Genomic DNA, 25,465 nt, shown 5'->3' with positions numbered 1-25,465 from the left:
AGCCAAATAACCAGCCAAATAACCAGCCAGATAGCCAGCCAGACAACCAGCCAGATAACCAGCCAGATAACCAGCCAGATAGCCAGCCAGACAACCAGCCAGATAGCCAGCCAGATAGCCAGCCAGATAGCCAGCCAGACAACCAGCCAGATAGCCAGCCAGATAGCCAGCCAGATAGTCAGCTTGAAAACCCCTTCCCCAAGTGGTGTGAGCGCAAACTGAAAACTCGCTTTCACCGCTCGTCCAATTACATGTCACGAAAAGTTAAATTTTTCTTAATTAAGCATGTTTTTCTAAAAATTTATCACTCTATTTCTCGCGATCAATTCAATATAAACGAGAGAAAAACACAAGGAGAGCAAACAGCTGTACTACTTTTTCTTCCTTGACCATCATAAAACTATTCTTCCTTCATTTTAAATAAAGATGCTCGGTTTACTAAGACCTACCGTGAGACTTGTCAGCTTGAAACAATTCAGATTGGCCTCGACTTCATCTTTATCGCAGGCTTCTATTACTCATCTTGAGAAGAGATGGGAGAAGTTACCAGATGTTGATAGAAAATCATTGATTTCATCTTTGTCCGAGAGACAAAAGCTACCATGGAATCAACTAAGCCAGACTGAGAAGAGGGCTGCATACTATGTGTCTTTCGGAGAGTGGGGACCTAGAAAGCCTCTATACACTAAGGAGAGTAAGGCCACTATCTTCTGGGCTACTACTCTAGGCATCACTGCTTGTGTCGGTCTTTACTGGACCTTCAGACACTTCAGAAATGTTCCTGTCACAATGAACAGAGAATGGCAAGAGAAGAGTGATGAGTATTTAAAGTCCAAGAATGCCAATCCATTCCACGGCTATTCTCAGGTTCAATCCAAATAATCTGTGAGAGTGTTGTGGGGCTTTGGATTTTGGTTTCTGGCTTTTGGCCTTTGGCCGTTGCATCGTGTGCCGTGAGCCTTAAACGAGGTGCGGACTATGGCCTGTTATTTTCTAGGACTAAGTGGGACTGACTGCCTGAAGCATCTATTTATTTTCGATTTCTGACTATTTACTTTGGTTTAATTAGACGCGATTACCGTTGAATTGTGTTTGTAGAAGATCCATTGATTGATTGATCGATCGATTGATTGATCGATTGATTGATGCAGTCATTTGATGTGGCGCAGTTGACATAAATGAGATGCTTCAAGATAGTAGATAGCAAACGTGGCGCAGTAATACATTCAGACATTTCTTCTCTTTACAGACTGAGTAATGTCGACACCATATACACCTAGAAATACATCTGCCGTGTCAATTGCATTGATTCAGCAGGCCAAAAGGTCGTTGGATCTAGAAATTCCGTTATTTGAAACCCACAACGAGAGAGAAAAAGGAGAGTCGATAGCGGAACTATACTCTATTATAGTAGGAGTCAATGAGTTGGAGAAAAGTTATACTAAGGACGAATTTGTAGATAATGAGGAATACTATACGAATACAATGGTCAGGCTGATCAAGCAATTCTACTTGATTCTTGAAAATGACGAGGTGAAGCAAGAATACGGCGACTTACAGACCTTTGCTAAGCGGTTCAACTTGAATTGTCCCTTGGCTGTTAAGAGAATACAGACTCGAATTCCTGCGACGATCGAGAGGCGTGCTCGGGGTGATGGCAGTGATACGGAGAGCGCTACGGGGAGTTCTACTGGGAGTAATACCGGAAGCGCTACGGGGAGTGGTACGGCGAGACCTGCTGGGAACGCAAATGTTGAAAGCCCGGTAGCTACCGCCGCCACGGGAAGGGCTATTGCCGAAGCCACGGGGGCACTTATTACCCTTATGGACGCGATCAAACTTGATTACAACACCAAAGAACAGCTACATCCTTTGCTAACGGATATAGTAACAGCCACGAACAACTTATTTCAGGAATACGACGGAAGAGCTAAGTTGGTTCAATGGCTCATCAAATTGAATAATATGAGGTTTGACGAGACGTTGTCACACGACGAGTTGAAGGAGTTTCTATGGGACGTTGATGGGGCCTATAAGGGATTTTTTGCAAAGTTAGGATAATTAGTAGGTAAATATGCCTGTGTACCAAAAAAACCCGGTAGCCGGCCCGTTGGCTGTCCGATGCTCACTCCTGGCTACCCGCTGACTCATACTAAAATTTTTCAGCCATACCTCGACTGGGACGGGATTATTATGGTGAAGCTCTTGCTTCTAGTTCATCTCTTTTCCTTTTTTTATAAGGCACTACCAAATGAGTCTAGCTGCTTCTTGCGTATCGTTAGCGTCCCTTCCAACTACGGGATGGATTGTGCAAAAATTTGGTGGTACATCTGTGGGAAAATTTCCAGAGGCCATATGTGATGAAATAGTTGGACCCCATCTAGAGTCCAATAAAGTGGCCATTGTTTGTAGTGCCAGGTCGTCGAAAACCAAATCCGAGGGAACCACAAGTCGTCTTTTACGTGCGGCAGAGTTATCTTCCGAGGTGAGTGATGATGAAGACCAAGAAGATGACGATTTCTTGGCCAACCAAGCTTTCCAGAAAACTCTTGATCTCGTGCAAAACGATCACGTGGCGAATGCAAAGAAACGGATACATAACCCTGACATTCAACGCAAATTGATACGGGACACAGAATTGGAGATTCATGAAGTGCGCCGATTGCTCCAGGCATGCTGTGTGATTGGCGAGATCCCCGATAAGACCAGCGATATAGTTATGGCTTGTGGAGAGAAGTTGAGCTGTCTTTTCATGTGTGCTTTACTACAGGATAGAGGTATTGCTGCTCAATATGTTGACTTGAGCAACAGTGTGGCGACGTTTATCGATGAACTTGGACTGGACGATGATGAAAATAACAAGGGACAAGGATTGAATGAATTGAAGCCACAGTTCTACAGAATGCTTTCTTCGGCTATTGCTGAGGCAGTTTATGAGATACCCGAAGGAGTGGTACCTGTTTTGACAGGATTCTTTGGACCTGTTCCTGGAGGATTATTGAATTCTGTAGGAAGAGGATATACAGATCTTTGCGCCGCACTTTGTGCTGTTGGATTATATGCCGACGAACTCCAGATCTGGAAAGAAGTGGATGGTATTTTTACGGCAGATCCTAGAAAGGTTAACAAGGCCCGATTATTGAGGTCTGTGACACCCGAGGAAGCGGCAGAGTTGACTTATTATGGTTCCGAGGTGATTCATCCGTTTACTATGGAACAAGTAATTAAGGCTAAGATCCCAATTCGAATCAAGAACGTTATGAACCCTTCGGGAGAAGGTACGGTTATTTATCCGGACAATATCGGTAAGAAAGGAGAAGCTACTCCTCCTCATCCACCTATCTCGGCGGAAAGGTTACCTAATTCGTTATTTAGCAGACCAAAAACGGCCACTGCTATTACTGCGAAGTCCAATATTGCAGTCTTGAACATCCACTCTAATAAAAAGACATTGTCGCATGGCTTTTTGGCCAACGTGTTCAAGATTTTGGATAAGAATAAGTTGGTGGTTGATTTGATATCGACTTCAGAAGTTCATGTTTCTATGGCTATGAACTACTCGAAAGAACGCAGAAAAAGCTTGTTACTTGCCATTGATCAACTAAAGAAGTATGGAGAGTGCGATGTGACTACAGGCCTCTCAATCGTGTCATTAGTGGGAATCCATATGAAGCAGTTGATTGGCATAGCCGGCGCTATGTTTAAGACACTGGCAGATGAGAAAATTAATATAGAGATGATCTCTCAGGGAGCCAATGAGATTAATATCTCCTGTGTGATCGATGAGAAGAATGTCATTAAAGCATTGAATGCATTGCATGACAACTTGTTGTTGAAGCCGGTTCAAACAGGAGTGGGTGCATTGGATCAGAGGATCAGTGAGTTGAGGCTGAGCGAGTAAGCTCAAAGCAGCTACATTACTATTTACGTTATCTACTTCACATCTATCATTACTTGCCTGTAAACTAGAACACAAACACTTGATCTCCCATCTTGGATATCGGCTTAGCCTTCTTGAATCCAAGCTCCACTGCGGCCCTCTTCATAGCAGAAACCATCGGTGGAGGTCCACACAATAACAATTGAACGTCGTCTGCGGGCTTTGGCAATCTCTCCTCCATTAACTCCCTACCAATGAATCCTTTACCCTGAGTCCATCCTTGGGGAGGGTTATTGAGAACATGGTGAATATGAATGTTCGAGTTAGCGGTAGCCATCTGGTCCAATTCTTTCTGGAGTAAAACATCCTCCTCACAGACATTACCATACAATAAATAAACCTCAGTATGGTCCTCAGGATCGTTACAGATGGCTTTGATAATCTGATACATAGGTGTAATTCCCGTACCTCCGGCAATCATTCCAAACTTAGAAACCATGTTGGCAGTGTAGGTGAAAAAACCTTTTGGTCCCTTGACTCTAATAGTGTCACCAATTTTCAGATTGTCCACGTATTTGGACACGTTACCATTTGCATACACCTTAATTAGCAAGTCGAATTGACCCTTGGTATCCTCATCCAAGGAAGTTGGAGTATAGGATCTAACCACGTCTTTTCCTTTGATTTTCGATGCAATCTGGATGTGTTGTCCGATCGGTAGACCAAGAACGTCGGTGGATCTTGGGAGTCCAAATGTAAAGAGCGCAGAGTTATGGCTGACATGCTTCTTTTGGATTAGAGGGAATTCCTGGAATTTCTCATTGGTAAGAACTTGCCGTTCACCAGATGATGTCATGTAGAAAGCAATGACAGCAATGACAATGGCTACTACGGCACTGTAGACGAGTGTGGAAGGCATGAAGAACACGATGAAGAGAACGAGCACTGAGAAGTCACTGAGAAGTCTGCTATCGTCTGAAAAACTAATAAACCTTTTTACTCCTCCAAGGACGGCGGAACCCGGTGGGACCAGGTGAGACCCGGTAACAATTACTAGGCACCACCCAGTGCTACCGCAAAAAATTTACCTCCAGCGTCCCGGATAATCAATCCTCCAGCCAAATCAAACCATCTCTACCACCAGCTGCTTTCTACTTATCTCACGTCTTCCTTGCCTTACCTCTCCTCCGTTCACACCATATAAAACTTTCCGTCGAGTCTTCACCTACTTTATATGAATGCCGGAGATGAGTCACAAAGACAATCCGACATCACTTGATGGTACTACAGCCATACAGCCGGATCTATCTACAAACCTGCATTCTAAGCCGACCCCCACCACTTCTTCGTCCTCTTCGGTTTCTTCCATTTCCCCAAATTCTCCGAACAAAGTTTCCGGACTCAAGATGATTGCCCATAGACTCTCATTTTCCAAGCATTCACTGCCCAAACATTTGGAAAAGCACAGTAATCTTTCTCAGTGTATAGCGAAAGAGAGGTCTAATGTGGACCGGACCCAGAAAAATGTGCATAGCGAGCATAATGCTAGCAGTTCGTACGATGCTCATGATGATCACGATACTCAAGACTACAGCGGACACCAGCCTCAACGGCCACAACTTACTGTGGATACCGAGAACGCTACTACGACTCCCTATAATCCGGAAGACGTCATTTCTTCAGACTCCGATGAAGATGATGAAAACCTCCGTCGCGAAGAAGATCCAAAAGACTACTGCCCCGGTGGATACCATCCAACTTTTGTGGGGGAACACTACGGAAGATCCAAGGAGTACCTGATTGTGCGCAAGTTGGGTTGGGGCCATTTCTCTACCGTCTGGTTGGCTTGGGACATTCTTCATAATCGTCACGTGGCTATCAAGATTGTACGCTCTTCGAAAAACTACCGTGAGGCTGCCCAAGACGAGATTCGCATATTGGAAAAAATAAACTCCGGCCCGGCGGACCATCCAGGCAAGCACCATATCGTGCAGCTGTTGGACCACTTTATCCACGAGGGACCCAACGGAGAGCATGTTTGCATGGTGTTCGAGGTACTAGGTGAGAATATGTTGTCATTACTGTTGAGATACAAGCAATTTCAGAAGGAGAAAACCCAGGAGATTCGCCAGAGGAGCAGCTGTGTTTCAGATTCTGCCGCGCGCACTACGAGTCCCACGGGTCTCACAGATTCCACGAGTCCCACGGGTCTCAGAGATTCCACGAGTCCTACGGGTCCCACGAGTCCCACGGAGTTCGTGGGGGCCGTTTCTGCCACGCCCACGCCGCCGTCCCCTGCATCTGCCGCTCCTGGACCCGGTGTCGCCCCTGTGACGACCCCCACACCTGACTCGCCACCGGGGGATGCGTTCCCCGATAGCCTCGAATTCCACATCTCTCAACTCAACGACCTCACTATTCTTAGAGAAAGCTACGGTGGATTACCAATCACCCTCGTCAAGCAAATTTCCAAACAAATCCTTTTGGCTTTAGACTACCTGCACAAGGAATGCGGAATCATTCATACGGATTTGAAACCGGAGAATGTTCTCGTAGAAATCCACGATGTCGAAAGACTAGTCAAAATGCTCGAATTGGAAAGACTGCAGAAGTGCAAGTCACGTGATCACATTATTACTAAACATACACGAGATAGAGAGCACGCGGTTGATACGACAACCGTAAGGATAACTCCTCGTAGACACCACATGCAGTCGGAGGTGCGGCGTGTTTCAAATTCAAAGCATCATAACACACCAATTCGATCATCTAAGCCGCTTACTACGCCTGTGGAGATGTCCACTTCTGTGGAAAACTTCTTTAGATCGTTTTCTGTAGGACGACCACGGTCGAGTACCACACCATCGCAATCGTTAGATAGAGGACAGCAATCGCGTAACAATTCAATGATTGCAATGTCTCCACAGTTGCGACCTTCGTCGCTGAGTAATATTGCTTTTACTGGTCCTTCTTTCCAACCTGATAAGACATCAACTATAGAAGAGGACGAAGAAGAACGATTTCGCGATCATATTGATGATATCATTGAAGAAGAGGAATATGTAGATGCCAAAGAGGTTCCTAATTCTTCTGTGCCGGTTACAGGTGCCAAGAGTTACGACGAAGCGGTCCCTTTGAATTTGCCGACTGAAACCTTCAAAAAGATCAAGTCACCATATCTTCGGTATCAGGTAATGAGCAATTACAGTCCAAATGGCCATTCACTGCTTCCTAATATGACTCTAAATCGCTTTGGAAGCCTATCTGGTGAGGGAGGAGGAAGCCATTCACGAGGTCATCAGATGAATCAACCATATATTGCCTTGCCGCATGCTGCATCTCCTCATATATCACAATCACTTCCTCCTGAACCGTCGCCGACGATTCGCCGTGGATCGACTTTTTCGTCGACATCTTCCAGCTCAATACTCAATGATTTGGGGTCAATTATCTCCGTGAAAATTGCGGATCTCGGAAATGCTTGCTGGTACGATATGCACTATACAAACGATATCGAAACTAGGCAATACCGGGGCCCGGAGATAATCTTGGGTGGAAAATGGGGATGTTCAACGGATCTGTGGTCGTGTGCATGTCTGATTTTTGAACTCATCACAGGAGATTATTTATTCGACCCGAAAAGTGGCAGCACCTACGATAAGAACGACGACCATTTAGCACAGATGATCGAACTGTTACAAACGTGGCCTCCTAAAGATTACCTCAAAAAGTGCAAATACTCGAGGGAGTTTTTTGACAAGTCGTTACAAACTTTAAAGCATATAAGCAAGTTGAAGATCTGGACGATGGTAGAGGTTCTTGTGGAGGAATACCACATAGAGGAGCCTTTAGCTAAGGATATTTCCAGCTTTTTGCTCGCTATGTTGGAATTTGAACCTAGGAAAAGAGTCGATGCTGGGTCCATGACTAATAATACGTGGCTACAAGAGACTTTAGTCAATGAGCATATTGACCGGCCATTCGGATTACATGGACAGGATATCAAGGGCTATGTTAATGAGTATAAAGGTAATTAGTTTAATAGTGATGACTTATGTGATTAATGGTGTAGGGATGAATATGTATATGATTTTTTCGAGTGCATCAAATTGATCAGCGTAGTGTGCCTTCATCTTTGTTCATCTTTATAGATCCTTCTTCCTTCCTATTCAACTTTGTCACCCCTGTCGATCCCTACATTATTACATGGGAAACACACACTCGTCTCACTTAATATCGGATCCAAAATTGCTGCAGACTCATCCCTCTGGAACCATTGTAACCATCAATAAACAAGAGGAAAATACATCATCATCATCATCGTTGTCGTCATCGTCAGAAGCCACGAAACGTCACATGATGTCGCAACAAATGCAACCTTCGTCCACCAACAACACGCAGATTTCGTCGATAGACTCGTATCAGGGCACAAACTCGTCCACTGCTGATGATCTATCTGCTAAGGATGTTTCTATGGCTGATTTACAGCGGGAACAATCTCTGGACTACAGTTCTAGAAGATGCAGTGCGCAGTATATAGAGGACGCAAGTTCCAATGAAAGGGGCTCTTCTAGCTCATCATCCGCGTCGTCAACTCCGGGGCAGCAGTCGACTTCTACCACTCCCATGCAACTTGGAAGACGATCGACGCTTATTTTTGATGACAATATGGACGAAGATATGCCCGTTTTGAGTCATAATGAAGATGCCGATGACGATGGGAAGTTGCAGCAGCAACAACAGGAGCAGCTTCAACAACGGCTTCAACAGGAGCAACTAGTACAGCAGCAACAACAACGACTACCGCAGCAACCACCACAGCCGATTCTGGTTCCTACAATATTTAAGTGGACCGAAGGTGGAAGTAAAGTATTTGTAATGGGAACGTTTACCGGATGGAGAAAGATGATAGCACTCAATGGGCCTTCTCCGACAGATGGATCCTTCAGCGTTCAAATAGCACTTCCTCCCGGTATGCACCGGTTCAAATTCGTGGTTGATAACGAAGTGAAATGCTCGAATTTTATACCCACTGCTACAGATACATCTGGACATTTTGTTAATTATCTAGAGATAATCCCGTCAGAAAAAGAACTTTATCCTGAGCTGAACAGAACCAGTTCTAAAGCATCTTTGAAGTCTACAGGATCGAAGTTGGGGCTCACCAAAGATGACGACGATATGGGTAATGGTTATACTAGATATCATGAAGATCTGAAACCTGTATCCAGGAAAAATGCCGAATACACCAACTTAATTCCACCGATCTTTACAGATCCTAAAGTGATGGAGGAGTATTATGTGACTCTTGATAATAGCCAGAAGAGTGGAGGACACAATCAGCAATGGCTTATACCACCTCAGCTTCCACCCCACTTGGAGAATGTGATCTTAAATAGCTACAACAGTAACGATAAGGAAAACACCTCCGGAGCTTTGGGTATACCTAATCACGTGGTTCTCAACCATTTGGCCACCACTTCAATTAAGCATAGTACATTGGCAGTGGCATGTGTTATTAGATACAAGAGGAAGTATGTCACCCAGATATTGTATGCACCATTACAGTAAGTAAGTAAGTAAGTAAGTAAGCAACTTTCTACATAGAGTTTTAACTTCGCGCCTTATCAGGAGAAATAGAGATCTATTCGCGTCTATATAATTAAACTACCAGTTGGATGAATCTAAGTCAGGTTAAAGCAGTAAGAATTAGATGTCGGAGGCCTCGATAACGGTGGCAATAAGAATACGGCCTACAATTGGAGACGGGTCTGGTGGGGGATCTGGGGAATTCATCAGGGGACCCGTCAGGGGACCTATCAAAGGACCCATGCGGGGACCCATGGGGGGACATTCGAGGGAACTCTACAAGGCACCGTACGGGATTTTAGAGGTTGTGGATGATCGGATCTTGATATTCGACCCGAATAAAGGACGGAAATTGGCAGCAATGGCAAGTACAAGAGTATTTAGCGGTGGTCCAAGGAAGAGGGGACCTTTAGGAAGTCATGTAGGACTTCACAACAGACGCAACAGAGAGCATCGCTTTGTGTTCGACAGAACATTCGATGAGGGTTCTTCCCAGGAGGAGGTTTATGACTATATGGGGCGACCCCTATTGGACAAGGTTCTCGAAGGATACAACGCTACTATATTTGCGTATGGGGCCACCGGATGTGGAAAGACATATACTATTTCTGGGACGAAGGAGAGTCCAGGAGTCATTTTCCAATGCATGAGAGAATTGTATGGTAGAATCGAGTCTACACGTGATCAGAACGATGTTCACGTAACACTTAGTTATCTGAAGATATATAACGAGACTATTAGGGATTTGCTTTGTCCTGACACAGACCCTAGACAGTTGCAATTGCGTGAGAAGAGCAGAGAACAAATCATAGTGACCAACTTATCTGAGCATCATCCTTGTAGCGTTGAACAAGTGATGAATCTGATTATAGATGCAAATAGAAACAGGACGGTGTCTCCTACTGCAGCCAATGCAGTTTCTTCACGTTCTCATGCCGTTTTACAGATAACTTTGGTTCAGAAACCGACTGGAACCATCGATTTAAATGAAAAACAAACAGTTTCGACCCTTTCCTTTATTGATCTTGCAGGATTCGAACGTGCCAGTGCTACCAAAAATCGCGGTGTAAGACTTCACGAGGGTGCAAACATTAACAAATCATTGCTTGCGTTGGGAAACTGTATCAACGCACTTTGTGACAGTCGTAGAACTGGTCATATCCCTTATAGAGACTCAAAGTTGACCAGACTACTTAAGTTTTCATTAAATGGTAATTGTAAGACGGCAATGATAGTATGCGTATCACCATGTCTGAGTCATTACGATGAGACTTTGAATGCATTGAAGTATGCAAATCAAGCCAAAAATATTAGAACCAAGGCATTGAGGAATTACAGAAACGTGAGTAAGCATGTTGGATCATATTTGAAGATTATCAACGAGCAGAAGCTAGAAATTGAGCATTTAAACGTTAATAAAGATCAGCTGGTTGAGCTGGGAATCAAGAAGTATGAAATGATCCGGATCAAATGCGAAGATGAAGTTATCAACAGTATAAAGAAGCTGGAGAAGTCGGTAGAAAAAAGCTACGAGGTTAAGATGAACAAGGCTAAGATATTGGCCAAGCGCAGATTCATAATGGTGCAAAAGATGAACGTTGGCCAATTTCTAAAGTCTTTCAATGAGTTAGCCAGTGCCTCACTTCGATACGATGATTATTGCAGACAGCTTGTTGGATATGCGCAGGATTTGGATTTAGGTTTGGCCGCTCAAATAAGAGCATTGGATTCGGAATACAGTATGCAGTCCGAGCTCGATTTCATTCTCAAGGATACTTCTGGTGTTGTCCTTGAGAAATTGAAGGATCTAGAGGGTTGGAAACAGAGAGACGAGACGTTGTATAGAAGTCTAGTTCAGCGAATCAGCGAATCCGTCGAGAGATCGATTTTGTACGAGTCGTCGATGATTTTTGATGAGTCCATTTCACAAGTGGGTCCGTTTGACTTTGTATTTGATTCATTTGTTAAAGCATTGAACAACCTAAAGAAGCTGAATGCCGATGACTCAATTACGTTGTATTCTCGAATCATCACTAGCTGCAGAGTCTCAATACAGGATATGCTTGAGAACGGATTTGGCCTTATCAAATCGTCGCACGGACTTACTCCCAAGGCTTCACAATACGCATTTGTGTCTCCAACACGTGGGAAAGCATCCTTGAGATCGAAACTGCCGCCTCCAAAATTAACACCCACAAAAAGAGATCCTACATCACCCATGAAGAGCCCCTATAATAAAAAAATTGATACAAGAAAGGTCAAATGGGAAGTGGAGACCTCTCCTGAAGTCCCTATAATGTCTTCGCTTCCTCTTCCTAGTAGACTTACTTCTAGATCGCTTACTGCTACAACCAAGATAACAAGTCCCGGTAGACTGACTGGACTTGGAGTTTCTACATTCGATTCAGAGGATCTCTCAAAAGGTGGCAAGATGCTGCTGCCATTCCTCATGACAGAGCCTGATTCCAGCTTTAAGGAAGATAGTCGAATGGATATAGATAGCTAGAGAATATTACTTAAATAGGAATTCCATCGCTAATTCGCGATTTTTCACTATGGCTTCTTTAAAATAACCAGGTAATTAAGTCTTCTTTCTTATAGATTGCGGTTTTCTTTCACCTCTTCTCTTTATGCGACAACCAGTCTTGGCCAGTCCTCCTTTCAAATGGCGTCTGTATGTCAGACAATTGAATTATTCTTCAAACCTCAAAAACTCGGAAAAGCCCCGGGCCTCCCCTGCAAAACGCTACTATGAAGACCCTCACTGGAACCCTCATCGATACTTCTATAGAGAATTGGCAGGTCCTTTTATCAAGGTCTCAGCACTCTCTTTGGGGGTCTTCTACGGTATGAGATATCTATGGGATTATTTAGATAGCGATAGTCAATGATACGCTAGTCATATATTCATTAAAGCATTTCTTTCTGCTATTTATTGGGTTCATTTAGAGTATGGGTGCACCTTAGTGTACAATTCTGTTGTAATTATGGGGTTCACATCCTTTCTTCCTTCTTTTTCTTTGTCTTATTCTTTGTCTTCAAGTCTTCACGTTCTTTGCCAATCTGGCAGAAACTGCATCTAGAAATTCCTCAGTGCTTGCGTAGTTCTTTTGGTGAATTAATAAGGCCAAGTCCTTGGTCATTATATGATCCTTGGACACAGTGTCTAGCGTGCATTTTTCTAGAGTGGTTGCAAAGTCAATAACTGCAGGAGTATTATCCAGATATCCTCTTTGTGCCAAACCACGGGTCCATGCAAAAATTGAGGCAATCGAATTGGTCGACGTAGCTTCACCCTTCTGATACCGTCTGTAATGTCTGGTGACCGTACCATGAGCAGCTTCGGATTCAAATGCTTTTCCATCTGGTGTCATTAAAACAGACGTCATCAATCCCAACGATCCAAATCCCTGTGCCACAATGTCTGACTGAACATCTCCATCGTAATTCTTTAAAGCCATGACGAATCCTCCGTGGGATTTCATCATTTGGGCCACAGTATCATCGATTAACCGATGTTGGTATGTCAACCCTCTTTTTTCAAACTCTTCTTTATAAGTGGTGTCATAGATTTCTTGGAAAATATCTTTGAAGCGACCATCGTATTTCTTCAAAATGGTATTCTTAGTGGAGAGAATCAATGGCATGTTTCTTTGAATAGCCATTTTGAACGAAGCATTAGCAAAACCTCTAATGGAATCGTCTGTATTGTACATAGCCATTGCAACACCCGATCCTTTATAATCGTAGACATGATAAGTCTTCTTTTCACCTCCATTTTCAGGGGTGAAAGTAATATCCAACTTACCTGCGCCGGGGACTAAGAAATCTGTAGCCTTATACTGATCGGCATGGGCATGTCTGCCAATAATGATAGGCTTAGTCCATCCAGGAACCAATCTAGGAATTTCGACATCTCCAGGCTGCTTATCAGGACCAGAACCAATCACAATAGGCTCACGGAAAACCGTACCACCCAAGATATTTCTAATGGTACCATTAGGTGACTTCCACATTTTTTTAAGGCCAAATTCCTTAACACGGGCTTCATCCGGAGTAATGGTAGCACATTTAATACCAACACCATATTTATTAATGGCATTGGCAGCATCAATGGTGATCTGATCACTAGTATCATCACGAGATTTAATGCCCAAATCATAGTACTTCAAATCCACATCAACATATGGTAAAATCAACTTCTTTTTGATGATTTTCCAGATGATTCTAGTCATCTCATCACCGTCTAGCTCAACAACAGGACTGGTGACTTTAATCCTGTCTAGAGATGGAATAGATTGGGAAAACAATCGTACAATCACGTGACTACGAGCACGAGCATGAATAAGAGCCAATTTAGAGGCCGATGAACCCGAATGCAAAGCAAAACAAAGCGACATGTGTACAGACAAAGAACAATAATATCATTTGGAAAGTAAGGCCATTTGGGGGGGACTTTGGAGTTTAAGTACTTTTGCGTGCCACATAGTTAGTCATTTGCGGGGTCCGAATGCGGAGACCGGTGACCGGAGACCACAAAAAGCGAAACGTGATACTTGTCAGGCGACCATTGTATCACGTGAACATATATACACCTGATTATGCTAAATTAATTTTGTTCAAAGAGATTACGTCATCCTATGAGATTTAAGCCCATTTTTCAATCATCTTTTATCTCGTTCAGCTTGTCTTTCTTCTTCTTCATCTTCATCTTTCATGGGCGATCATAGCAGTACAGAAAAGGAAGCGGTGGACAGGGAGAAAGGGCTCGTAGAGGCTCCACCTCAAAAGTTGGGGTTTAAAGCTCGGATATGTTCCCTTTTCTACCGTATACTACCTCGTCACAGACTCCCCTTGTCGATTCGAACACAACTGATTGCGCTTGTTCTATTTGTTGCACTATTCTCACTTCTCACATTGGCCGTTGTAACGGGAACTTACTTCAGTAATATTCTTACGCATACGAGAGCCACTAAGCTTGAAGTTGAGGCTCAGCTTAAGGCTGCCCAAATGCAGCAGGGCTTCTATTATTACTACTACCAGGCCTCATTACTCAGCTCCAAAGACTCCATACAAACCGCCATGACCAATAGAAATGCTGGTAACACCTCTTCAGCTGTGACTGCTGGGGCCGAATCTGCAATCCAGCAATTTCTTGATAGCACCTCACTCTTTAATGGTGCTAGATTATATGACCCCAGCTTTATGCTGATAGCAGAGATCAACGGTACCATGCCGAATGTAAGTGAATATTCCGTGCTTGAGCGGCTTTATGTGCTCAGTTATTTGGACGATGCGGGTCCTCCTGATATTTTGGCCCAAGAAGACGGCCTTATTTGGGGTCCTGTTCTGATAGATGGTGAGTATTTCGCTTCTTTTACCATTCCTGTTGATACAAACTCGACTTTTTTGCTTGAAGAGCGAGGATTGGCCGGTTATCTCACGATGATTATGAATGTCACTTCATTGGAGTCGGCCAGTTACAATACCTCATCGTCCGGAGAAGAAACGGCTCGGTTTTTTAAACCTATTTCCTCTACGGACAATATTTCGGATTTTACAGGTTTCAGTTATGTTTTCGAGCCCGAAGAAAACGCTGGTATTGATACCGTTTATCCCTTGGACGTATATAAACCTCTTGAATCCGTCTTTACAGAGGGAGCCACCATAGGTTACATGCTAGACGTGAAAAACCCTCTTGGAAATAAGGTTTCGGTTGGCTACGCCGCCATTAACTTTACCTACGGTCTTTGGGCCGTGGTTCTAGAACAGAATGAGTCCCATTTCATGCAGCCCATATCAAAGTTGGCCAAATTAATGGTAGGTGTTTGTATAGCTATTTCTGCTCTCATGTGTTTCATTACATTTCTTCTTGCTCATTACAGTGTTAGACCAATTCTCCGGCTTCAAAAGGCTACTGAGGCAATTACTGAAGGAAGGGGATTGCATACTAGAAGAAAGCACAGAAGACGCGGGTTTCATTTCCATGATTATCGTAGGGATAAAGGCCCTGCCGCTATGGCAGCGACAGCTGCACTTGCAACTGGAGCGTCGACCACAACAACTTCTGGTGCTCCTCCTTCTTCTTCATTGAGCATATCTCAGATATCTCATACACCGGCAATAACACCACCACCAAACGCAGGGGCGTCCCAACAGGCAAAGGCTAACTCTCAGTTGTGTCATAGGACGTCATGTTCGAGACCCGAATCTTATGTATTTCATAACTTTAGTTCTGGAAGCATCATTAGTGGTGGGGAAAATCGGTCCGGACAAGGAAGCGAGGGCTTCCTAGATTCTTCCCCTGCTACAGATATATCTATCGACGCCGATTATTCGCATACTCCTCCATTACCGGCCATTGTACCCACTAAAGGTATCTTCTACGACGAGTTGACTGAATTAACGGAAGCTTTTAACACGATGACTGAAGAATTAGATAAGCAGTACGCACATTTGGAAGATAGGGTTCGTGCCAGAACTAAAGAGTTGGAAATCGCCAAGATTCAAGCAGATTCGGCTAGACAGCAGGCTGAGGCAGCTAATGAAGCCAAGACGGTGTTTATAGCCAACATATCTCATGAGCTGCGTACACCTTTGAACGGCATTCTTGGTATGACATCCATTGCCATGGCTGAGAAGGAATCCAAAAAAATACAGTCCTCTTTGGAACTCATTTTCCGAAGTGGCGAGTTGCTTTTGCATATTCTTACTCAGCTTCTCACGTTCTCCAAGAATCAATTAGACAAGTCCAAGCCTCAAAAGAAGAATTTCATGATCATTGAAGTGGCTTCACAAATCAAATCAATCTTTGATAAGACTGCTAAAGATCAGGACGTTGATTTGGTGATACAAATCAAGCCCAATCTCAGTCGAGAAATGATCTTACTTGGGGATTCTAATAGAATAATTCAGGTAGTTATGAATTTGGTGAGTAACTCATTGAAATTCACTCCTGAAAATGGTACCGTTAAAGTGATAATCAAGGTTCTTGGTGAATACGACAGGACAAGATCTAAAGCTGCCAAGTACGAACATGTATATGTAAAAGGTCTTGAGGAAGCTCCCGAAGATAGAGTTCCTCATCATCCGAAGACTCTGAGAGCCAGATTTTCGTCGTCGTCGAATCTTTCGTTGAAGTCAGCTTCTGAGTACAGTATTGCCACTCTAACACCAGCACAATACCACTCGGAACTGGCTGAAGCGTACAATTTTGACCACTCGGAGAAGCAGTACTTTGATGAAGAAGAAGACACATTTATTGGCAAAGAAATGCCGGATTCCAGTGTTGTTAGGAGATTCCATGAGTGCTACAAGTTCAAAGATACACGAAGATACTGGGTTCTTCGTATGTCCGTTAGTGATACAGGTACTGGTATTGATGACTCGTTGCAGGAGAAGATCTTTGAAGCGTTTGTTCAAGGAGACCAGACATTGTCGAGATCACACGGTGGTACCGGCTTAGGCCTTTCTATTTGTAAGCAGTTTGCCAGACTGATGCATGGTACTTTGACACTTAAATCGAGGGTTAATGAGGGCTCCACCTTCACCTTTACCATTCCTTTGCCCCAAGTTGGTGAGATTATTCTTGGAGAAGACGAGCGGATGCTGCTTTACGACGACGAGTTCAATCCGCAGCATCCAAGGTCAAAGAAGGTTTCATTTGCCGATGAGCAGAAAAGCGATGGTGATTATGGTCATGTAGTGGCTACTGGTGCCCGTATGGCTGCCGATTCGTTTGTTAAGGCGGATTTGATCACGAGAGCTTCCACTGGTACAGCTAGATCGAGGATGTCCAACGAGGTTCCAGGGTCTGTATCTTCAGATGAAGACGATGAAAATTCGTCCTCTTCTTCAATGCCATCAGAGGTAGCAGACCCAGCAAAGGCCAAGCTAAGGTTCCTCGTGGTGGAAGATAATCTGGTTAACCAAGAAGTCGTGAAACGAATGATGAAACTTGAAGGTTATACGGAGGTAACTCTGGCATGCGATGGCTACGAAGCTATAGATTTGGTCAAACGTGCAGAGATTTCAGGGAAACCGTTTGACCTTGTTTTGATGGATGTTCAGATGCCAAAGATGGACGGTATATCTGCAACAAGAATTCTTAGACACGATATGGCATACCCAGGACCTATTGTGGCTTTAACGGCATTTGCAGACAAATCGAACGAGGACGAATGCACAGAAGTGGGAATGTCTGGATTCTTATCCAAACCAGTTAGAAGGAGCTTACTTAGGGGTATTATTGAAAGATTCTGTGGAGATAAAGTTGTGCAAGATGATGAGCAGAGCAGGACAGATACTGAAAACGACGATACGGATACGGAGACCAGTCAGTTAACTAGTTAGTTAATGTTTGTAATATAGATATTAGTGTACAATATTAGGTCAGTGGTTTACTGTGTTCGTTAGTTCATTGGTTCGGGGATGTCTTTTCAATGCCAGAAACCTCTTTCTGGTATTTATTTGATACGCTTGTTCGTGTTTGTGCTCACATTCTTCTTCATCATCGCCATCACTATCTGACAACTCCACCAAATGCGTTTTTCTCAATGGGTGAGAAAACTCCTTCATATTGGCATGCCATTGCTTCTTTTTATTTCTTAGAAAGGCCTTCGAAGGTTTCAACTTTTTGTGGCTTTTGGCCTGTTCTTCCTTTAGAGTTAGCAGCAGTTTATGAGTTCTTTTAGTGGACACCTTTTTATCGAAATCTATACCCCTCTCATAGATTCTTCTGGTAGGATCAAATCCAATTTTGTTCATTGTACCTGGAGAAAATGCTATTCTAGTGACATCATTCCTGAAAGTCTTTTCCTTATGATCCTCCAATTGCCGATGCATCAAGTTTTCTCCTCCTGAAAACGTTGCTAACCTTTTCCGAAGCTCTTTTTCTTTTTGTATTCGTGTTTTTTTCACCTTATCGGTCGCAATACTAGGAATATATTTTGGATTGGTGTATGCCTGATCAAAAAAGGCCCGTGAAGCTTCAGGGCTGGAGAATCCATAATCTTCCTCGGATCTTGGGGCTAAAGAGTCCACTATAAGTGATCCAGAAGAAGCGGTTCTCTTATTTCCACCACCCATTAAAAGCACCTCTTTCTCGCCGTTTTCATTTCTAGGAGCAAACATCTGAACACTGCTTCCAAGTTCGACCCTTTGAGCAGCTGTTCTTTTGAATTGCATCTCCATATGATATTCACAGTAATCTCCCTTAGATATATCCACGGGAACTTTACATCTAGATCCATCTCTTTTAATGGATTTACAATACCCAAAGTCTCGTGCATGACCAAGCTCTAGAATAGAGTCAGTATCATCTTTCAAGAATAACGTAAAGCCCGAATCGTCCTTAGATTTAAATGGCCAAATCTGGGGATTAAGAATTCCCACTATATCCCCTAAACGTAGCTTCCAATACTTCTTAAATGCCTTGTCAAAGAGAGAAAGAGTTACCTGTTCTCTGAAATTCGATATGTGCACCTTCATATACTTGGATTTGCGACCTTTGGAAGTTGTAAGAGCTTCCGATTTCGATGCAACCACACCAAAAACCACAAAATTCGGACAATCAGGAGGCCTGTAATGCGGTGGAACTATATCAGCAAAGACGTTTTCCACACGCATCACTTTCATGTCATTTAGACACGATTCAAGCAGCTTCTTAGTAACATAACGTTTACTAAGGTATTTACCTGTATAGTAATCTTTCTCGTTGACCTTTTCACCGATTGGCTTGAAATTCAGTCCCAAATCAAATGAATACACTCTTTTTGCAAGGAAGTCCTCCTCATAACTCTGCTGTTTCTGTGTTTCCACTTTAAGTCGATGCTTATGAGACTCTAAACGAGAGGCAAATGAAGAAATGCTAACATCCTTATCACTAGAGGACTTGGATTTCTCCTGCTTCAATATTCTTTCTTTGAGAATTCTCTCATTTCGAGATGCCTTGCGAGATTTCTCGGCGAAATACGACGTCTGTTGATGATTATCATCAATCTGTCTCGGGTCCTCCTCATCATCAGAGTTAACAAGGTTGGTTTTTTGTTCCTGCCGTTGCTTCTTCAGCTTTCGAATTACTTCAAGTTGTTGTAAAACTTCATCTTCAAAGTCAGAGAGATCATCTGTCATGGTGCAGCCAAGCAATCAAGAAACGTGTACAAGGAAGAACAAAGAAGAACAAAGATGCGTGTGGACGCGCTTGTGCACACACGGACGCGTTTGACGTGAAATGAGGGACCAAATAGCCGGTGTAGGGATGCACCCTATAAGGAATTCTATGAAGAGGTAAGCAAGTTAGGATGATCATAAAGCTCACTGTGACAACAGTGAGCTATTTCACCTTCAAGCATTCTATCTGTTAGAGCGCTCTATCTGTTAAGCGCTCTATCTGTTAAGCGCTCTATCTGTTAAGCGCTCTATCTGTGTTGTTCTAAGCTGTCTTGAACAGAGCACCGAATGCCTGATATCATCTATCGGGCCCCCAGTAACTTTCAGGCAGATGCGCCGTGGAAAAAATTTTCCCTGCCTTTCTGTCCGCGAGACCAGGATATTGTTTATCATCATTCTATCTTCTTGCTCCTTGTTTCTTGACAGAAGTAATCAATTATATCAGTAATGGATGATCAGCCCCAGAAAACTCCTTTTTCTGAGGGAAAGTCGCCTGCTGACGATGCTGCGGACTTGTCACAGACCCCACCTTCCACTACATCTCTTGTACCCACTATTGAACCTGAGCAAGCTGCGCCCGTGGAAGACGTGCAAACCGTGGAACCTGTTCTTTCTGCGGTGCCACAGGAACAAGAAGATGTTCAGCAAACTGTTCAAGGCTCAATTCTTCTTTACCCCTCTCCTGGTTTAGTCTCCGAGAACCACGAGAGTACGATGGTGGAGGAAGAAGAGACTCCGGAAGACACTGAACAAAGTGTAGATGCATCTGTTTTACCAATTGAGGCCTCTATTAGTCGTGAAGAGTCTCCTGCGTCCAATGAATCCCCTGAATCTGCGGGATCGCCCGAATCTCTTGATGTTTCTCCTGAGCCAGCATCTGAAGATTACTCTGCTTTGTCTTCGTTCTATCGAATTGAAGAACCTACCCTTCATTCTTTGGAACCTGCGCTTTTCCAGGCATTATTATCAGGTTTCGGTGAATACCAGTCTTTGAAATCAACCAGTCAAATCCTAGAGGTTAATTTGGAGCAGCTAAAACACTCTGCACAATCCAAAATAGTATCTGTTACCACAGAACTACATACTGCCCAAGAGAAAATCCGCCATCTCGATAAGGATTCTCTTGAGTCATCCGGTGATAAGTTGAAGTACCAGCAAAAATTGGCCAAGGCGCACGAAGAGATGCTTAAAGCTCAGAATATTGTCTCAGATTTGAAGCAACAGATCCAACAGTATTCTGAAGAGAAAAAAAATGCATTTGAGATGCTCTCTAACAAGCAGGAGCAACTAGTTGGATCTACCCAGGAAATCAAGGCATTGGCTGAATCCAACAAGCAGTTGAGAAATCAAATGAGTGCTTCGGAGACTGGGAAAGAAGAGTTGAGATCACAGGTGATGACTGAACTGCTTGCGAAGACCAAATACCAGAGAGAACTTACACTCGCTAATCAATCTTCCAGTTGGTATGAGAATGAATTGAGCAAGAAGACTTCCGAATTACAGAGGCTTAGGGAAGAAAAGAGGACTGAAGTGACGGATCTTCGTTCTCGTTTGGATAAAGCCGAACAGCATAGTTCGGTTGTAACGAAAAGTAAAGAAACTCTTAGCAAGTCCCTGAAAGACTTACAAGTGAAATTTGACAATAGTTTGGTGAAGATCAAAGAGTTGAGTGATAAAGTGTCGAATCAAGAGCATGAATATACGGAAGAGTTATCAAAGAAAGAGCAAATGCTTATTATTCTGCAAAATTCTAGTGACGACAGGAAGAACCGTATTGATTCGCTACAGAAAATGTATGATGAAACCTCGCAGAAAGTTGCCAGCGATGAGGCTAGTTATAAAGCACAATTTGAGGGTCTTCAAGCAGATATCACGAAGCGTGAGTCTAAGATTAAAGATTTGGAGGAGACTGTTAACGATTTGACCAGTGCAAATATAAATTCTGGTGTTGACACAAGCAACATCCTACTCGGATTAAATGATGGAGGCGGTGTTAGTGGCGCTGATAGAAGCGTTACCTTGACTCCATCCGCTCAAAAAGTGTTGAGGGCAACCGATTATTCACTCACGGATCTTGTGGCTGAGATCAATCAGCTCCGTAAGGCCTTGTATAGAGAAAAGAGAGGCCGTCAAAAGGCCGAAGAGGAATTGACCACGATTTTCAAAGAATTGGATCGTAGAATGCCGTTGTTGAAGTCTTACAAGGAGAAATGTTTGTCGTTAGAAATGAAGCATGGACAGTTCGAGTTAATGCTAGACAACTTGTCTAAGGAGAAGTCAATGTTTCGCACCCAGTTGAGCATATCAAGTAAGAAAGCTGAGGAACTTCAGCAGCAGGTGGTTCAACTCACTCAGTACAAGACTGATCTTCAAAGACAGCTTGCTACATTATTAGCTGAAGTGACGGTGAAGGAGCAAGGGGATGGCTCATCCTTGACCAAGGAGGAGAAAGCCTACATTGGTAAATTGGTTGCTCACGAGCCTGAACTAGAGGATCTTACCGATACTGGTAAACTAATTAGTGAGAGACTTACGACTTTCAAAGATATTGAGGATCTTATTGAAAGGAATGAGCAGTTATTAGTAGTTTCGAGAGATTTGGGTACTGAACTTGAAAGAAGAGAAAGTTCTGGATCTGCAGAGCTGGGAGAGGCTGAGAATGAGGCGCTTGAAAAATCAAAGGACGCCATCCTCAAATTAAAAGAGCAATTGCAGAACACAAAGACTCAGTTGGAAGCCGTTACAAACAATAGAGATATGTTACAGAAGCTTGTCGAGAATGGGCAGGTGGCTCCTGGTAATGAGAATAACAGCGCGGACGGTAAGGCTTTGAATGAGAGAATCAGCCGACTGGTTGAGCAGCTGAGACAGAAGCAGCAGGAGTACAATGACTTGAAGAGGCAGTATGATACGAAGACATTTGAGTTGAATATGAAGGTTCAGAGTCTTATTTCTGAGAAGTCAGATGTCTCTCTTGAATTGGCAAAGGCTAATTCATCGATTAATTTGATAAGAGAGAGAGCCAAGTCTTCAGGCTATTTGAGCGAAGCCACTAAAGCTGAGAACGAGCAATTGAAAAAGACCTCGGTCAGATTACAGGATCGTCAATCTAAACTTGAAATGCGTGTTCAACAGTTAGATGATGCCCTTCTTGAATCTAGAAGCATGCAGGCCACTCTGGAAGTTCAGGTGAAAAGTTTGAGTGCTGAAAAGGTCATGTGGAAGAACAACGATGACAGATTGCGGGAGGAGATGGAGAAACTTTCAAGTGAGAAATCCAAGGCCAACTCGTTGACTGTGAAGTTGCAAATATTAGATGCCGAAAGGCAGTCTCAATTCAAAGGGACCCTTGAAAGACTTAACAACAATATCGATAGACTCCAAAAGCAATTGGACGATGTTAGAGCCAAATTGGAGGCCAGCAATGAAGAGACGAAGCGGATCCTTCACTCCAAGAACGCAGATGCTCGAAGCTATCAGGCGAGAATTGATGGTCTTTCAGAAGAGCTGAAGTCTGCACAGGAGGCTTTGCTAAATAAGTCGCATTCTGTGGTTGAGATAGGCGATCATCTGGAGCAATTACAGAAGAAGTATGATAGTTTGAATAGTAAGAGAACCAGTGGGCTCGTTTCGCTTGGAGCGGATACCTCTGATGATGCTGTTGCTGCTTTAAGGCAAGAATTGAACCGTGCATTAGAGGACTCTAAGTTGGCCTCGCAGAATGCTGTTCAGTACAAGCAGATTGCTACAGCTTCTGAGAAAGAGCTCAACATTTTAAACGACACGTACAGCAGATATAAGGTCTCGACCGAGCTACGGATTGCTCAGGGTAAAGAGGAGACTTCCGAATTGCAGGCACAACTCGAGGAGTTAAGCAATGCGAAGTCGCTGCTTGAAGAGCGATTCCAGGCTTTGTCGAAACAATATTCTGAGGAGAAGAATATAGCAGATGCTAAGATTACTGAATTGAATGCTGCCGTGAATGCTTTTGACAGTATTAAAGCAGACTACGAAGCTAGGATCGGATCTCTTAATGATGATATTACTTCTCGAGCAGAGTTATTAAAAAGATCAGAAGAGAAACTCAAGGAGAAGGATGTATCAGTTTCTGAGATTTCTTCCGAGAATGAGGAATTGAAACGGCAGATCATTTCATTGCAGGAAAAGATTTCTCAATTAGATATGGATATGAAGGCAGCTCAATCGGAGCTTGAGACGTTTACTGAGAGTTGGAAATCCGAGAAATCAAACCTCGAGGAGCAATCAAGAAGGGACAAAATGAGAGTTTCGGAAATGGATACTCAGAATCGGACTCTCATGAACCAATTAGAGAGCTCGCAGTTCTCGTTTGGCGACAGCAATGGTCTAGAGTCTGATAAGGACATGAAAAGTCTTCTGGGCTATTTGCACCGCGAGAATGATTCTCTTTCGCAGCAGTTAGAATATTCCAAGTCTGAAGAGAAGAAATTGAGGCAGAGTGTTAGTATGAATGAAAAAGAGCTTTCTGAAGTCAAAATACAACTTGAAGAAGCCAAACAGAGATCTTTGGTTGCTGATAAGTATACAACATTGCTTGAAAAGATGAAGCAGGAATCTCAAGAGTTATCAGTTTACAAGGAGAACAATCAATCTCTTAGAGATGAAGTGAGGAGTTATTCTGAGAAAGTTCAAAGACTTGAGAATGAGTATAATTTGACGGTGTCAAAGATTGAACCATTACAGCAACAGGTTGCTCAACTTCAGTCTGAGGCAGAGGCTAGAAATAAGCAATTAGAGATTGCACAGTCTGAATTGAATGCGATGAAAACACAGTTAGAGAGCAAAGGGGGTGAGAAAGATGAGAATAAGAAAGCCGAAGACGAAGAGAAGAAAGCGTTGGTATTGCGTGTAGCAGACTTAGAGAGGCAGAAGAGCTCCGCTACTCGAAATGAAGAGCAATTGAAGCTTTACCAGACAGAGACACTCAGATTAAACAATGAGGTGAAGAGTCTTAAAGCCAGAATTGCTAGCTTGAATGAGGAAACAGAGCAAAAGATTGAAGAGATCAAGAAGTCTGCAGGCAAAAGTGAAGGTCCTGCAGATAAAGCTAGAGAAGAATTCAGAAAGAAAGTTCATGTTCAAGAAATGGAAGTTTATAAAAGAAAGCTTCAGCAGGAAACAGATGCTTATAAGAATCAGGTTGCATTGGAAAGCGAGGTGTTCAAGAAGAATATTGAAGCTGAAAGCAAGACACGTTTGCAGCAGGAGATGGAGGCATATAAAAAACGTGTTCGTGCGCCAAGTAACGCCAGAATAAGCGAGGTGATCGAACAACGGTGGAAAGCACGATCTGCGGAGTTGGATGCTCAGTATGAAGCTAAAGTGAAGGAGGTGGAGGCCAATAATAGAGAGAGTGTTGGTAGTGGTGGAATCACTGACGATGAAAGGAAAAAGATGCGTGAGGAACTGGAGAAGGAGAAGGAGAGTGTGAGAGAAGAGGTTACTACCTCTGTGAGAAAGGAGACGCAGTTTAGGGAGAATATCTTGAAGAGACAGCTTATGGCACTTAAACAAAAGGTGAAGGAATTAGAGGGAACACCATCAACAGCCGACATGAGTACTACGTCTGCGATTGTTTCAGCAACTGCTCCTGAAGTTGTCCCTATCGTTTTCCCTGCAACTGCCCCTGCTTCGCTTCCATCTGCTCCTTTTTCTGTTCCGTCTGCTCCTGCATCTCTTCCAGCTACACCTGCCCCTACTACAACGCCGGCCTCTAAGCGTCCTGCAGAATCGTCATCGGGAAATGACGATAAACGCACCAAAACCGAATAATTGTATCTGAAATCT

At 43.4% G+C, this 25,465-nt stretch overlaps 11 protein-coding genes across 11 annotated transcripts; 8 read left to right on the top strand and 3 right to left on the bottom strand.

Annotated features, from left to right (window-relative positions):
• Positions 1–426: 426 nt before the first annotated feature.
• Positions 427–882, top strand: FOA43_004511 (uncharacterized protein; the record flags this gene model as incomplete). Its single annotated transcript, XM_038924745.1, has 1 exon — positions 427–882. One exon carries the CDS (start codon positions 427–429, stop codon positions 880–882), a length of 456 nt encoding a protein of 151 aa, XP_038780673.1.
• A 375-nt stretch (positions 883–1,257) lies between these two features.
• FOA43_004510 (uncharacterized protein) lies at positions 1,258–2,061 on the top strand (the record flags this gene model as incomplete). The annotated part of the gene is made up of 1 exon (XM_038924744.1): positions 1,258–2,061. The coding sequence occupies one exon, from the start codon at positions 1,258–1,260 to the stop codon at positions 2,059–2,061; it is 804 nt and encodes a 267-aa protein (XP_038780672.1).
• Positions 2,062–2,251: 190 nt separating this feature from the next.
• On the top strand, positions 2,252–3,901 carry FOA43_004509 (uncharacterized protein; the record flags this gene model as incomplete). The annotated part of the gene is made up of 1 exon (XM_038924743.1): positions 2,252–3,901. The coding sequence occupies one exon, from the start codon at positions 2,252–2,254 to the stop codon at positions 3,899–3,901; it is 1,650 nt and encodes a 549-aa protein (XP_038780671.1).
• A 64-nt stretch (positions 3,902–3,965) lies between these two features.
• Positions 3,966–4,799, bottom strand: FOA43_004508 (uncharacterized protein; the record flags this gene model as incomplete). Its single annotated transcript, XM_038924742.1, has 1 exon — positions 3,966–4,799. The coding sequence occupies one exon, from the start codon at positions 4,797–4,799 to the stop codon at positions 3,966–3,968; it is 834 nt and encodes a 277-aa protein (XP_038780670.1).
• Positions 4,800–5,286: 487 nt separating this feature from the next.
• FOA43_004507 (uncharacterized protein) lies at positions 5,287–7,917 on the top strand (the record flags this gene model as incomplete). Its single annotated transcript, XM_038924741.1, has 1 exon — positions 5,287–7,917. One exon carries the CDS (start codon positions 5,287–5,289, stop codon positions 7,915–7,917), a length of 2,631 nt encoding a protein of 876 aa, XP_038780669.1.
• Positions 7,918–7,927: 10 nt separating this feature from the next.
• On the top strand, positions 7,928–9,451 carry FOA43_004506 (uncharacterized protein; the record flags this gene model as incomplete). The annotated part of the gene is made up of 2 exons (XM_038924740.1): positions 7,928–7,936; positions 8,138–9,451. The coding sequence occupies 2 exons, from the start codon at positions 7,928–7,930 to the stop codon at positions 9,449–9,451; spliced, it is 1,323 nt and encodes a 440-aa protein (XP_038780668.1).
• Positions 9,452–9,593: 142 nt separating this feature from the next.
• FOA43_004505 (uncharacterized protein) lies at positions 9,594–11,975 on the top strand (the record flags this gene model as incomplete). Its single annotated transcript, XM_038924739.1, has 1 exon — positions 9,594–11,975. The coding sequence occupies one exon, from the start codon at positions 9,594–9,596 to the stop codon at positions 11,973–11,975; it is 2,382 nt and encodes a 793-aa protein (XP_038780667.1).
• Positions 11,976–12,507: 532 nt separating this feature from the next.
• Positions 12,508–13,869, bottom strand: IDP1 (Isocitrate dehydrogenase [NADP], mitochondrial precursor (Oxalosuccinate decarboxylase); the record flags this gene model as incomplete). Its single annotated transcript, XM_038924738.1, has 1 exon — positions 12,508–13,869. The coding sequence occupies one exon, from the start codon at positions 13,867–13,869 to the stop codon at positions 12,508–12,510; it is 1,362 nt and encodes a 453-aa protein (XP_038780666.1).
• A 316-nt stretch (positions 13,870–14,185) lies between these two features.
• On the top strand, positions 14,186–17,821 carry FOA43_004503 (uncharacterized protein; the record flags this gene model as incomplete). The annotated part of the gene is made up of 1 exon (XM_038924737.1): positions 14,186–17,821. One exon carries the CDS (start codon positions 14,186–14,188, stop codon positions 17,819–17,821), a length of 3,636 nt encoding a protein of 1,211 aa, XP_038780665.1.
• Positions 17,822–17,860: 39 nt separating this feature from the next.
• On the bottom strand, positions 17,861–19,600 carry FOA43_004502 (uncharacterized protein; the record flags this gene model as incomplete). Its single annotated transcript, XM_038924736.1, has 1 exon — positions 17,861–19,600. One exon carries the CDS (start codon positions 19,598–19,600, stop codon positions 17,861–17,863), a length of 1,740 nt encoding a protein of 579 aa, XP_038780664.1.
• A 486-nt stretch (positions 19,601–20,086) lies between these two features.
• Positions 20,087–25,450, top strand: FOA43_004501 (uncharacterized protein; the record flags this gene model as incomplete). Its single annotated transcript, XM_038924735.1, has 1 exon — positions 20,087–25,450. One exon carries the CDS (start codon positions 20,087–20,089, stop codon positions 25,448–25,450), a length of 5,364 nt encoding a protein of 1,787 aa, XP_038780663.1.
• Between the last annotated feature and the right edge of the window lie 15 nt (positions 25,451–25,465).

This window comes from Brettanomyces nanus, chromosome 4, assembly GCF_011074865.1.
Source record: "Brettanomyces nanus chromosome 4, complete sequence".
NCBI classification, from domain to species: domain Eukaryota; kingdom Fungi; phylum Ascomycota; class Pichiomycetes; order Pichiales; family Pichiaceae; genus Brettanomyces; species Brettanomyces nanus.
The sequence above is the reverse complement of the archived record's forward strand: the minus strand, read 5'-3'. Positions and strand labels throughout refer to the sequence as shown.